Source organism: Physella acuta, unplaced genomic scaffold (assembly GCF_028476545.2).
Source record: "Physella acuta isolate Inbredline_101_S28 unplaced genomic scaffold, ASM2847654v3 ptg000937l, whole genome shotgun sequence".
Lineage (NCBI taxonomy): Eukaryota > Metazoa > Mollusca > Gastropoda > Physidae > Physella > Physella acuta.
Genome location: NW_026732454.1, coordinates 567,121 through 581,787, shown reverse-complemented (window position 1 = coordinate 581,787; position 14,667 = coordinate 567,121). Strand labels below are relative to the sequence as shown.

Below are 14,667 nucleotides of genomic sequence, written 5' to 3'. Positions count from 1 at the left end.
TGTGGGAGCTGACTTACAGTAGTCTCGACGAACTCTTCGCTGAGCTGGTGGAGAAATTTGACATCGTCCAAATTACGGCAAGAAACCAAGAAAACCTTAAATCTGTCGAGGTAAGAAAACGTGCGTGGTTTTAACATCATTAAACATGATTAAAGTCAATAAGAGCATGGTTTTAGTATCGTTAAACAGTATTAGTCAATTAGTGCGGAGATTTAGCATAGGTTTAGCTATTCAGAAGAGAAATGAGAGCAACCTTTATAGAGACAAACTGTGGGGGTTTTATTTTCAAGCATGATAAGTCTTTCGTCTTGTAAATTCAAACGGCTTATGAAATAAATAGACATGAACTGATTGCCGGGTTTTGAAACATGCATCAACCATGGCAAACATGTACTAAAGTTAGAACAGATTTCAATCTTTTAAATTCTTAACTTTTCAGTAACGTATACGCATTTTGTAGTATGAAGCTTGTCTGCTTAGTAAAACAAAAGGCCACATCTATTTCATTCTAAAATTCGTATTCAGCCCAATTACATAAGATGTTTTCTGATGTAAAACATATAAAGCCTACTCACACATCAAACCTGTACTCACACATCAAAACTGTACTTACCAATCAAACCTGTACTCAACCATCAAACCTATACTCAACCATCAAACCTGTACATCAAACCTGTACTCACCCATCAAACCTGTACTCACCCATCAAACCTGTACATCAAACCTGCACTCACCCATCAAACCTGTACTCACCCATCAAACCTGTACTCACCCATCAAACCTGTACTCACCCATCAAACCTGTACATCAAACATGTACTCACCCATCAAACCTGTACTCACCCATCAAACCTGTACATCAAACCTGTACTCACCCATTAAACCTGTACTCACCCATCAAACCTGTACATCAAGCCTGTACTCACCCATTAAACCTGTACATCAAACCTGTACTCACCCATCAAACCTGTACTCACCCATTAAACCTGTACATCAAACCTGTACTCACCCATCAAACCTGTACTCACCCATTAAACCTGTACATCAAACCTGTACTCACCCACCAAACCTGTACTCATCCATCAAACCTTTACTCATCCATATAACCTGTATTCACCCATACAACCTGTACTCACCCATCAAACCTGTATTCACCCATACAACCTGTACTCACCCATCAAACCTGTACTCACCCATCAAACCTGTACTCACCCACCAAACCTGTACTCATCCATCAAACCTGTACTCACCCATCAAACCTGTATTCACCCATACAACCTGTACTCACCCATCAAACCTGTACTCACCCATCAAACCTGTATTCACCCATACAACCTGTACTCACCCATCAAACCTGTACTCACCCATCAAACCTGTATTCACCCATACAACCTGTACTCACCCATCAAACCTGTACTCACCCATCAAACCTGTATTCACCCATACAACCTGTACTCACCCATCAAACCTGTACTCACCCATCAAACCTGTATTCACCCATACAACCTGTACTCACCCATCAAACCTGTACTCACCCATCAAACCTGTACTCACCCATCAAACCTGTACTCACCCATCAAACCTGTACTCATCCATCAAACCTGTACTCACCCATCAAACCTATACTCACCCATCAAACCTGTACTCACCCATCAAACCTGTACTCACCCATCAAACCTGTACTCACCCATCAAACCTGTACTCACCCATCAAACCTGTACTCACCCATCAAACCTGTACTCACCCATCAAACCTGTACTCACCCATCAAACCTGTACTCACCCATCAAACCTGTACTCAACCATCAAACCTGTACTCAACCATCAAACCTGTACTCAACCATCAAGCCTGTACTCAACCATCAAACCTGTACTCACCCATCAAACCTGTACTCAACCATCAAACCTGTACTCACCCATCAAACCTGTACTCACCCATCAAACCTGTACTCACCCATCACACCTGTATTCACCCATCACACCTGTACTCACCCATCACACCTGTACTCACCCATCAAACCGTTGCTTCTCGGCGCACACAGACAGAGCTGTAGCCAACAGAAGACACGCGGAGAACGTAAAACTGGCCATGATGAAGCTGAAATAGAGAATTTAACTAGAATTTAACTTTTTATAATTAGGACGCGATCAAGTCGAATATTCCACGGTCAATGAGATCCAACTTGAATGCAGATACGTAGCAAAGTATTTTAGTTCATCTCATTTTCATTGTAGCCTGTCTAAGACTCACAAATGATAGTTTAAATTTCTACAAAACTCTTTAAATTTACAATCAGTCATAGATCTAGAGACGAAGGTCTTCCTTAGGGGCACATCATGTGAAAAATTATTAATCAATAAACATATACAGATACAATAACTTACCGCATAAAAATATACATATATATATATATATATATATATATATATATATATATATATATATATATATATATATATGTCTGACTTTTAAAAGAGAAAAACAAGGCCTGCTTTGTCCTCTGTGAAGTAAAATGTGAACCTGGGATCAGAGGATTGTAGAGTTACTGAGACACTTGAAATGAAGTCCTCATTAGACACTACAGTGTACGAGTATTTATTCTGAAGAGAGTGTAATTAAGATCTCATTGTGTTTCACGAAATTGATATTTATTTTTGTTTTACAAATAATTATACGATTTGTATGAAGATATGCGAGCACATCCAAATCAAAGTTAGAAAAAAAAAATACCATTGATTAATTGTAATCAGAAATGTATATTCAGTGTAGTGATTACTTCATTACACCATCAGACACGGTGGTATCCACAGGCAAAGAAAGAGATTAATGAAATTTGTCATGATAGAGATCTGTCGAAAGACAGATAGGGGAAGACGGATTGGTATTGCAGTATGTAAAAACACACAGAATTCATTGTCTCTTCTCTATGCTTCTCGGGGATTCAAAAGCAATATGTAGTAATTAAAAGTGATAATTTAATCTTTTTAATAGTGTTGTGGATATGTACATCAAACATACAAATTTGCATGCATACATATACATATAGGAATACGCTTATACGTAAACATGAAATGATGCCGACAACCAAGGATGGTTTATGGACAGACACGCTTACATATATGTACATGGATACATATATAAACTCGATAATTCATGTAGGCCTACTCTTGGATCTACAAGTACACATACGCGAACACTTACATATACACAAAGTTAAATACATATAAACTTACAAATACACATAAACTAATAAATGCACGTACACACACAAACTCATACACCTCATGTACAATCAAAATATTGCCTAAGTACGAGAAAATGTACATCAGTACAGCAGCATTTTTCTGACCGTCACGGTAGTCATTTCAAGCTGTACTGGAGTGTTTCTCTCCGGTTTTTTTTGTTTACACCTTATAAGTTCATTTCTTGTTTTGATTTTTACTGACCAATCAGGCTCTGTAGTTTGAATTCCGGACGAGTCCTGCTACTCGTTACTCATGTCTTGTCCCATCCCATCACTCAATAATTATTCAATTAATTTGGCTTTTCTCTCACAACACTTTTCAATCAGTACTTGATTAGAAATAACGCTCATTAGTCAAGAGTAAGTTGATTGTGGTTTTCTTTTTTTTATGTTTTTATAGTCAACTAGGACACATTTTTAAATCTAAACTTTAGAGCTTTTTCCGGTTACCGGAAGTGGTGCTTATTTCCTTTCCGGTTTATTAAAAGCCGATATCTTGAGCACCGTTTCGGGTAGCTGGGCGAAATTTAAAATATAAGTATTAGATTGTATGCACATGCACCAATCAACTTTTGAACAATTTCCGCCACCCCGGAATGGGTACTTTACTCTTTTTCGGTAGGAACATGAAAATTTGAGAGGAAATTTCATATATAAGTATCTTATACTTGATTTTTATTAATTTTTTAGTGCCTTTCGATATCAAGAGTAGTAGTTTATTTCAGGTTTCTAAAATATTGATAATTTGAGTACAATTAGAGTCAGATGGACGAAATCTCATGTATAACATTTTATACACTGATTTCTGCCAACTTGTGGGTGGTTTCCTGGTGTTTTATATGAAAATTAGAACTTAGGTACTATTACAGTTAGGTGGATGAAATTTCATATTTAAGTATTAGTTTCTGTACGTATATTTCTATCAGCTTTTGGGCGATTTCCGTTAACCGGAAGAAATATTTTACTCAATGCCCAATTTTATTTTTTAAAAAAACTCAGAATTCAATAATTTTATATTACATTTACATAAAGCATATTTTAATAACTTTTCGCCTCTATGTGTTTTCTGTATAAACGAGAGATTTTTTTCACAAACATTGAGATTTTTATAGTCAGATTCCACTGGAAGTACTATTTAACCCTTAAAAGAATACACGAGTTTATTTTAATTATAAAAAGTAAAATTTTGAGTTCTTAAACATAAACAAACAACAAAAAATAACTGGAGCAAAAATATTTTTATTTCATTTAAAATTTCATGCTTTTACAACAATTGTAACACACTAAACAAGCCAACAACATTTTTGATGATTTATTGATAGAGTTTTTGATGTCTTAAACTCTCATCTCGGCTGCCATGACGACGATACTGGCGTAGAACTCCTCAGCGGTGCCGATGATCTCATTGGCTGGAAGGATGAAACCACGTGGGTCGTCGTAGCGTGGCCTCAGCTCGTAGCACATGCCGTAGAGGCCAGCTTTTCTGGTCAGGGCCCAGTCCTCGGCTGCCCCGCTGGCTGCGTCTAAAAATAAACACGTTGAAAGGGTCAGAGGGCAAGTAATTGAAATGACGATGGTAGGCAGATTTTGTGCTTCAGATGGGTGGGGAGGGGGTGACGCAGAACTCAGCCTATATTATGGAATATACATCTAAAATATAAAGTCCACTATCAGCTCGAGGTATATGGAAAAACATTTTGTAAAACATGTATGAAATCAGTGTCTACACACACTCGCACACGCACGCACGCACACACACACACGTACAAACAATTGAACATGCACCAAGACAAACTCAAACCCCCACAGTGTACAGTATTTCACATATAATGCGCAGCAGCTGTCAATACATTTTGTAAGAGAGACAGAATGTTTCGTAGAAGTCGATGCTGATGGATGGACCTATCATACAACTAATTACACCGCACATTGTGGACCCCTTGCTAAGCAAGTTGGCGCTATAGCTCCTACATTGGTTTGAATAAATGTTATTTATTATTATTCATTGCAACCAACTTTTCATTAAATTAACACATACCGCCAAGCAAAGGTTTATTAACTGTAAGTTAGTGTAAGGCGAGATTTTCTCTGACAGGCGCCACTGCAGGAGCCGATAGGCGTTGGGGGGGGGGGGAGTAGCGTATATAGAAATTGAGAAATTATATATAAAATGTAATCTTTAAAAAGTTATTAATTTATTTCCTTTTATTTTTTCTGTAAGTGATCACTCAGTACAGTGGAATAACACTTTAGATTTTATAGCGGATATTGTGATATTGCGGTACAATAAAGAGGCGAAACTCGAATGTGCGCCACCCCCATATATATATATATATATATATATATATATATATATATATATATATATATATATATATATATATTCCATAATGCCATCGTCAACGCGAAACCTTCAATAACTTACAGTTGAGGAGTTGCCATGCAGTGCCGTGGTAGTATTGTGTTCCATGTGTGGCAATCAGAGTCTGCAACATTTTAAGTGTGACGCGGTCCTGGTGAGAGAATGGTCAATTGGTCAACTCAAACATTGGCTTGTATTACTAGGGTCAGTTAAAACATGGGCTTGTATTTTTAAGGTAAACATGGGCTTGTATTTCTAGGGTCAGTTAAAACATAGGCTTGTATTTCTATCGTCCATTAAATGAAGGGCTTGTATTTCTATATATTTCTCCCAATCTTCCTCTACACTCTTTCTATTATCTCATTCTCAAGGTTAAGTGTGGCGTGTGATGAGGTCACCGTGACATACATACCAGTTCAGCGGCGTTTGCTGGACGAGACACGTACTCAGTGTAACCCCATGGGACCAGGAGGAACTGAAAATGGTGAGTTACATTTTTAAACAAGAATTCATAACACCTAAAAACATGGTAAAAGATTAAATACGGAAATATATTTTGATAATTTTATTTTGTTTTAAATCATATTTATTTATCTTTTTATTATGTCTTTTTTAACTAGTATTAATAAAATTTGTGTTTTAAAAAAAATATTTTAATAAAGCTGCGTGTTACCAATTTATGTAGTGAGATAGTTGTTGTCTATATTAAGATTTGTATTTATTTAAAGTAAATAGCTTCAACTGTGTATAAAACCTTTCGTGGCGACATATCGATAGAGTATGAGATCTTCAGATCAAACTAAATACCCGCTACAGTATAAAACTGTTTATCGCCGTGACGCGCCGCAAACCGACTACGTTTTTTAAAGTTTTATGACAAAGGCATAGTTCATTCGAGAAAAATTACTTTGATGTGAAAAGTGACCGTAAAATGTAAAAAATAATGGCGTGTAAACGACGCGAAATAGAGAGTGTGAGAGAAACTACGATACCTGAGAGTAAGAGTGCACGGACAAGTAGGCGACGACGTTGGAGTAGATGCTCTCGAAGAGGTCTCTGATGTTGGCGGTCTCTGGCTCGGAGAAAGGTCCGGTGCCGGGGTAGATGTCGCTGGCACAGTTGGTGGAGATGCCGGTAGCTGTGGAAGATTGGGATACAAATATTTTACAGGCTGTATTCAGTAGGATATTGAAAAAACCAAAACAAATCCTGTCCAGTAAAAATGAAACCGTTTACAAGCTGTGTTAGTATGGTGTTAAATAATTAAAACAAAGCTCGTCCAATAAAAATATAATTAGCATGGTGATACAATAACACAAAAAGTAAAATATTAGCGGAGGAATTTGCAGACTGCACGGTGTAATTGTACTTTGGTTTAATTTAAGATCAAATGTCAATTTATTAGCAAACTTCTTCAGTCTAATTTGCTGTGAATACGTGTCTCACCCACTGTGCCGAATTTCGTATCTCAGTCGTACTATTACCCCCCTACTTCAATTCAAAGGTGTAGTTACACGCATAGTTTATAATATTTTTAAATAAAAATAAATAATTGAGTTTTGTTATATGATTTTGTTGAAATAACAAAGAATGACTTACTTCCCCACATGGCGTCAAAGTTTCTGTTTAGATCGATGCCAGTACATCTGGCGCTGATGTAACGTTTGTTCTTTCTCCACATGCGGTTCTGGTTGTAAGAAAAACAGATGTCATAATTTTAACTTCAAAGACAGAAGTTTAGGCGTACGAGAACATTCGTTATGAATATTAGCATTTTACTTAGAAACGGTAAAATATGTGTTCATATATATTAGTTTTAGAACCGTCTTTAAAAAATATTGCCATTTTACTAAGAAACTTAATGTAGTGAGTGTGTTCATAATAGTTTTAGTACCTTGTTGAAGATATGTATATGTTACTCTACAAGAAACTTACAGTAAAATGTATGTTCATAATAGTTTGAGTACCTTGTTGAAGATATGTATATGTTACTCTACAAGAAACTTACAGTAAAATGTATGTTCATAATAGTTTGAGTACCTTTGTGAAAGATATTGCCATGTTACTTACGGTAGAGTGTGTGTGATCATAGCCATCAGGATTGGTGACTGGGATGAAGTACCAATCGTATTTGTCCAGCATCATTCTAGCGTTGGCGTCATTAGCATTGTAGTCTCTAGCGAGCTGTATATGAGAACAGTGAATTTAATCAGCAGCTCATTAGTTTCGGGTTAACTTAAATTGAAGGTAATTCTTACGTTGTTTGATATGTATATAGTTAATGATTTATGGAATCGTCGTCATCTTTTTCAGTTCGAGCGCAAGACACGTGGGGCAGATGAAAGTAAAGTAAAGTAAAGTTTCCCTTTCAAACCTGACGGTCTGTGGGGCAAGTGAAGTAGAGTTCACTTGTTTCTGTGACCTCGGCATATGAAGAGATAGTGTGGTCAGCACTATGCCCAACCGCCTTTACTTTCCCTAACGTGAGTTAGGTACCCAGTAGAGTTGGGTGGACTCAGGGACGGTCTACTGACTAGAACCCGGATTCGAACTCGAGACTTACGGGTTAACAGTCCAGCTCTCTACCGCTAGACCACTCCGTCCCATATGAAGTAGAGTTAATCTGTTTCAATGGCCAAGGTATACATGGGGCTAGTGTGGTCTGCACTGTGCCCGGCCGTCTTTGTCTCCCTAAAGTGACATCAGGGACGTTCTACAGACTCGAGATCCGAGCACGAAAATATCGGGTTAGCAGTCTAGAACTCTACCTCTCGGCCACAGCGTGCCCACTTATTTTTTTTTAAATTATTCCTCTGATGGTCTGGATAATTGTGCCACGAAAATCAGAACGCTAGACCTGGGCAGTGCGTGGAGATGCGCCTGATGTTGCCCATGTATCAGACCCCCTCTCCACACAGCTGATGCATCTAATGGAGAGGTGTTCCCTAAACAACTCGGAATCAGCTGTATGAGAGAAGCTGCCCAAATGAAACCAGGACTAACAAAATTACTAATGTCATTACGTGACGACATGTTAATTAAGCTGATTACCTTCTCCATGACCCACAGAGATGTGGCGGGGGTGATCCACTCTCTGGCGTGGATGCCTGTCTCCACAATGATGGCTGGCTTGTTGGATCCAGCGGAGCCGGTCATCTAAGAAAAAAAATGTTCATAGATCTACGTCAAATTTTACAGTTGTTCTTGTAAAATATATATTCAACATCAGAGTTTTTTTCACCAGAAAACACTTCGTGGGGGAGAAACTGCCCCCACCCCCACCGACGCACGTCCACCGCCCCCACCCCTTAAAGAAAAAATGAAAAATGTAATTTATATAGAAATTTTATAACCAGTATGCCCCCCTCCCCTCTTAAAGTTTCAAGTGAAGTGCCGCCCTCCCCCTCAATATCATCCCAGAAACTGCCCTCAGACCCCCCCCCCCCACCCCAAAAAAAGAGGGAAAAATATAAACTTATATAGAAATTATATATCCTTTTCCAAGTATCCCTCTACCCCCAGAAATTTAATTGCCCCCCTCCCCTCTAAAAGTTTCAAGTGAATTCCCCCCCCCCCCCCAAAAAATCACATCCCAGAAAAAATATTCTGAAAGAACCATTGTTCAGCATTTGAGTGAAAAGGTCTCATCACGTGGTGCTTACCTTGACGAGATAGACGATTCTTCCTTCGTATGTGATGTAGTTGAGGTTGGATAGCTGGATGCGAGCAGGGTAGGCGTTTTTCAGTTCATTCAGATAGTTGACAATCTAGTGAACAGGAATATGTTTAAAACTCACGGTAAAGTACAAACACGTTTAAAACGTCACAAGCATTCGTATTTGAAGACATTGTAGTAGCTTGTATTTGTAATTAAAAGCCTCTAGTTTTTTTGCAATTAATAACAAGATAATTAAAATAATATATGTAATCTTGATTATTCGTAGCTAAATGTACCTGGTTGTAGGTGTGGTAGTTGTAGTGGTCAACTTTAGCACCTGTCAGCTCGCGCTTTCTGGCCACTTCCTCGTCTGGTGTACGGGCTGAGCCGGCCTCCACGATTCTAGAGAGAGTGGGAGAGAGGTGGAGAGAGTGGGAGAGAGGTGGAGAGAGTGAGAGAGAGAGGGAGAGAGGCGGAGAGAGTGGGAGAGAGAGGAAGAGAGGTTTAGTGGTGGTTGAAATTTCCTTTATCGGTGTAACAATTTCATCAGACATATGTAATTACATTTCAGAATTTAACTTTCGTTTTTTTTTTAAATTATGTTTATTAATAGTTTATTAAAGACTTAACAGGCAGCTTTCTTAAACCATAATACCCACGTCTTTGTCTAGCCGTACATTTTTAAAAGCCAGTTTTACATCTACTTACTTCTGGACATCGTTGACCATGATGGTGTAGCTGATCCCCTGCTGGTCAAGTTTGTACTTGAATACGTTCAGTAGGGTGGGAGGGACCATGATGGTGGCGTTGTTCTCGGGGGTAGCCTCCCTCCAGAAGTCGATCTGGTGTTTTGGTGGACAAATTACAAAATTAGTATTTATCTTAAAATTATTTTTTTTTCATAAATAAAATTCATCATACGCTGGCTTTTTAGAGTTTTCCAAAAAAAAAAAAATTTTTTACAAAACCCAATACTACTTAAAATAAGTGTTTTGTTAGTTTTTTGGTGGGGTTTGTTTTTGTTGTTGTTTTTTTTTCACATATTACAACCAAATAAGTTGTTTTTTATTGACATAGAAAATAAATGCGCTGTTGTTGTTTCGTTATACCAATGTGAATCGGTTGGCTTCGTCGAATTAACAAAAACTAAAATCTATTCTTATTTTGGTACCTTATGATGTTCAGTTTCAACAATAATCTATCAACATTAACCTATCTCAGGAGTCGGCAACCTGCGGCTCGCGAGCCGCATGCGGCTCTTTTGATATCAAGAGGCGGCTCTCCAGCTCCTTGCACAAATACTAATAATCTTAATTAAAAAAATAAAATATTTAAAATAAATAAATGTTAGTGGCTCTTTAAAACCAGGGAAATTTTGAAAATTGTAACTTTTGGCTCTTCCGCTTCAAAAGGTTGCCGACCCCTGACCTATCTAACTAAGCTAGGTTAGCCTGGTTTATATTTAAACCCAAACCTTGACCATGGTCTAGTGTTAACCCTTAAGAATACTGTAAAGCCTAACCTTAAAATAAAAATGGGGTATGCGCCCGATAATGCCACATTTAGATAATCTTTTTGAAAAAAAGAGGTGTTAGATTATTGGTAGTTAACTAAACAGAAAAACGACTTGCTAGTGTCAATTCTAACCCTATCCTTAACCCAAACCCTCGCCCAAGTCCTACCTTAACACTAACTCTAATTTCTTAATATAAAAATAAACCTGAGACTACAATACTACCAACAACCTAACACAGCTATCTTTGGAAGAATCTATTATCTGACAAGCTAATACCAATACTCCATTTAAAAAACCACTGTTAAAGGCCTTAACTAAATGCTGAGTTGTAACTCCTGCTGAAACCATTTGGATTTGAACCCAGAACTTCTAGAGACGCTGCGTTCAGGCAAAACAAATGTATGTGCCGGGTTACTTACATCAACGTAATCCTCTCCGATCTGGTGCAGAAATTTGACGTCGTCTAAGTTACGGGAGTACACAAACAGAAGCTGGAAGCTGTGAATAGATTTAAAGATTTTCTTTCAGACAACATTTCGAGGGTGTACCGAACTCTTCAACGAAGCACTTCTATACCCCCTCCCCCCCCCTGAACGAAATAGAACGTATATATAATATATATATATAAACTATGTCCTTCCCTCCTTCCCCGGGAAATTGAAGTCCGCCCCCACCCCCTTTCCTCAAAAGTGCCCCCCCCCCCCCACCCGGAGAAAAATGTCTGAAAAAAACACTGCCCCCAACAGAAGCGCTACATTCAATACGACACCCGACATTTTTGTTGCAAGTAATTTTAACTTCAGTTGTTTGTTTGTTTTTTTTTTTTGGTTGTTTTTTTTTTGTCGGGAGCCCTATTCCCTGGATCTAATTTTTTCTTAATGTTTTAAATAGGAGTGATTCGTCACGAATTAAAAGAAATGCTGCTTTGTGGAACAAAAGTTATCTGAACAGAGGGTGGGGGGGGGGGGGCGTATATCTGAATATCACAATGAAAGGAAGATTTTAATATCCGCTATTTAAAAAAATATAATTCTGGTACATGAACTTTTAGAAGCTAGATAAAACAAAATTCCAAAATGTAACTCGTGAAACTGATATATTGTTAATCAAAGAAGACCAGCATATTTAAACTTTTAGCGATGTTTTACTCACCCATCAAATCGCTCCTGCTCGGCGCACACAGCCAGAGCTGTAGCCAACAGCAGACACAGAGAGAAAGTTAGACTGGCCATAGTGGAGCTGAAGACCAAAATTTGAAAACAAAAAATGTATTCTCTACATTTATTTTTTAATTAATTCATTTTTTCTTTCCTTTTTGTTTTTCTTTTTTTTTTTAAATATCCAGCTCAAAAATTAAAATTCGTTACTGCGCAGATAATTCTCGTTACATTCACGTTTGCGTGTCCTTTTAAAAACTTCACAGCACGTCACATTTATTAAAAGCAAAATAATCGTTGAATGTTTATTTTCAACCCCCATCTAATAGTTAATACAATTTCTGCGGTTAATTACGCTTGCATAATGCCCCACTGTACTGAACTTGGCGTCGGTAATTTTGTAGATGTTGAATATATTTTGGAATAATTCTTCTAAAATATATATAGCAATGTTACTTGCATGTTTAAAGCAAACAAAAAATTAATTTTAAAAATATTGTGAATTATAATCTATGACCCGCTTACCTGGCAAGTAGTTTTGTAACGTTTGCCATCAGATCGGCAAGTTTTTATAGAAACTCCGAGCCGTTTATGGCCATGTAAGCTAGAAGTTTGGTGGCCATAAACACGAGACAAAACGTGGCTAACAAATTCGTTTTACGACAGACGACATACACGTGGCCTAGATGAAAATATTGAAAATGGTCAGGATCTAGGAATTAGAAGATTTACAACAAAACTAACATTAGTGTCTAACCTAATTATTGAAAGGGATCGTTCGCATATTATTAAAACAGGGCGGGGAGTGGTTTGATAGTTTGTTAATTATATAGTTATATTGAATTAGGTGGTAGTTATCAACATTAACTTTGTTTATTTTTTATTCTTATGTTCTGTAAAAAAAAAATCACCTATTTGGAATTTTTGATCAATAAGTTGAAAACACATGTTTACTTACTTTCTTTTCACCCAGTTTAAGCTTTTGGGTTGGTTTCTTATTAAGATTTAACAAGAATATCTTTTCTCTAATATTATGATTTGTCATCTCTATAACTTGGTTTTAATCCAAGCATTTTTTTAATTTATTTTTTTGGATCATAAGGTTGGGGTGGGAGGAGTTATTCGAGGAATTTAAACTAACATAATAGTTATGGTAATAGATAGATAATAGAACTATTATATATCGTTAGGCATACATTTAGTAGGAGTGGTTCAAATTAAAAATCTTTTTTGTTGTAATGTTGTAAGCACAACCGTTAAGCATCTCAGTTTTGCAAATGGTGCTGATTGTAATCTAATTTGTCTTCTAAATGCGAGCTACATGCGATATTATTTGTAGTAATACATGTGCATATATATATATATATATATATATATATATATATATATATATATATATATATATATATATATATATATATATATATATATATATACATATATATATATATATATATATATATATATATATATATATATATATATATATATATATTTGCATGCAAGTAAATGAAGTTGAGGGAAATTAGTGGGAGACGACTAATGTCGAAAGTTGGTTAGACGAAAACTATGGAAATGTTTTATTATAGCCATCTGTCCGACCGTCTAGGAGGTCCCAGGCTTCAAGTAACCATAAGTGGCGTTACAAGTTGTATATGGCCGACACCTGACTGGGCAATAAGACATTTACTGTCACGTTACTCGGGCTATATATAGTGTATTGATAGTTTCTTTATATTTCTATCTATAATGCAACGCACTTTTTAACGTCATTGGTATAGGCACTGATACCTCGTTGAGAGAATTAACTTTATTAAAATGGAACTAACATGATAGAATCTCTAGTCGCACGCACAATGAACTGTAGGTGGTTGGTTCCTGATCAGGCGTAATGGGTGAGGCATATTTTGACCAACATGAGTCTGTGGCTGGGAGTGTGGTTGCCTTTGAAAAAGGGGCGAATGTAACGTTTTGAAATGGACAGCTATACCTACATCTGTCATCTGAATTTTTTTTAAATCGCCAGGTAACGACTTTGATGACGACTTTGTGACAGTTTTGTATTTGCCTCAACTTTGACCTTTGGCTGTAGAATCTTTTTTAAAAATTGTGACCCTTGGAGAAAAATAAAACAAACAAGATTTCTTATATAAATACGCATGGAATAGGGGCTTAATAGTAACTGCCCATCTTTTTAATAGTCTGTTTTCTGTCCAGTTTAATAAGGCCGTGGTCTCAGTTTGACTATAAATTGGATCATTTTTATCCATGCATCGTGCGTAGCATGGTCCGTTGGCTTCAATTTGTTCGCGTCTCAGTTTGGGTATGATGAGAAGAGAGGAGGGGGAGTGAAAAAGTATGGGGAGGTGGTTATCTTTACCTAACGTTTAGATCGTCGCCCTTGAATTACCTAACCTAGGGAAACCCAAAGACTGTCGTAAACATCCGGTTGACTCGAGAGATATTGCTAAAACAATTAGTTCTGGAAAATATTCTACTACTCTTATCTGTGTAAACAAGACACGTTCACGTTGTATTCCTTGCGGTTTTTGTAGTTTTAAAGATATCAGTGCGTCTCTGTAGCCAACCACACACAGCAATGGATATTGATGAACCGCTGTTGAATTAGGGCCTAAACGTGAAAGCCACCTTCCGTTTTGTTTGTTGTTACTTCACAGAACGAGCACCTCGGTCATTCTCTAAAGTTTTCCTGCAATATTTATTCGTCAAT

The 14,667-nt window shown here is 37.2% G+C and overlaps 1 protein-coding gene across 1 annotated transcript; it reads right to left on the bottom strand.

Moving 5' to 3' along the window:
• Positions 1 to 4,466: 4,466 nt before the first annotated feature.
• Positions 4,467 to 12,037, bottom strand: LOC131953669 (carboxypeptidase B-like). The gene is made up of 12 exons (XM_059316974.1): positions 11,932 to 12,037; positions 11,199 to 11,277; positions 9,972 to 10,105; positions 9,560 to 9,665; positions 9,268 to 9,372; positions 8,657 to 8,761; positions 7,676 to 7,789; positions 7,205 to 7,292; positions 6,598 to 6,743; positions 6,018 to 6,080; positions 5,669 to 5,756; positions 4,467 to 4,766 (listed from the first exon to the last, which is right to left on the bottom strand). The coding sequence occupies exons 1-12, from the start codon at positions 12,009 to 12,011 to the stop codon at positions 4,579 to 4,581; spliced, it is 1,296 nt and encodes a 431-aa protein (XP_059172957.1). The 5' UTR covers positions 12,012 to 12,037; the 3' UTR covers positions 4,467 to 4,578.
• Between the last annotated feature and the right edge of the window lie 2,630 nt (positions 12,038 to 14,667).

Bases quoted from the DNA above. Each gene is read 5' to 3' on its own strand.
- LOC131953669 (XM_059316974.1), bottom strand. From the start codon at position 12,011: ATGGCCAGTCTAACTTTCTCTCTGTGTCTGCTGTTGGCTACAGCTCTG. The intron at 5,757-6,017 runs GTATGTATGTCA...TTCTCTCACCAG, and splicing joins CAGCAAACGCCGCTGAACTG to GACCGCGTCACACTTAAAAT. The intron at 4,767-5,668 runs GTAAGTTATTGA...GTTTATTTTTAG, and splicing joins TGCATGGCAACTCCTCAACT to ACGCAGCCAGCGGGGCAGCC.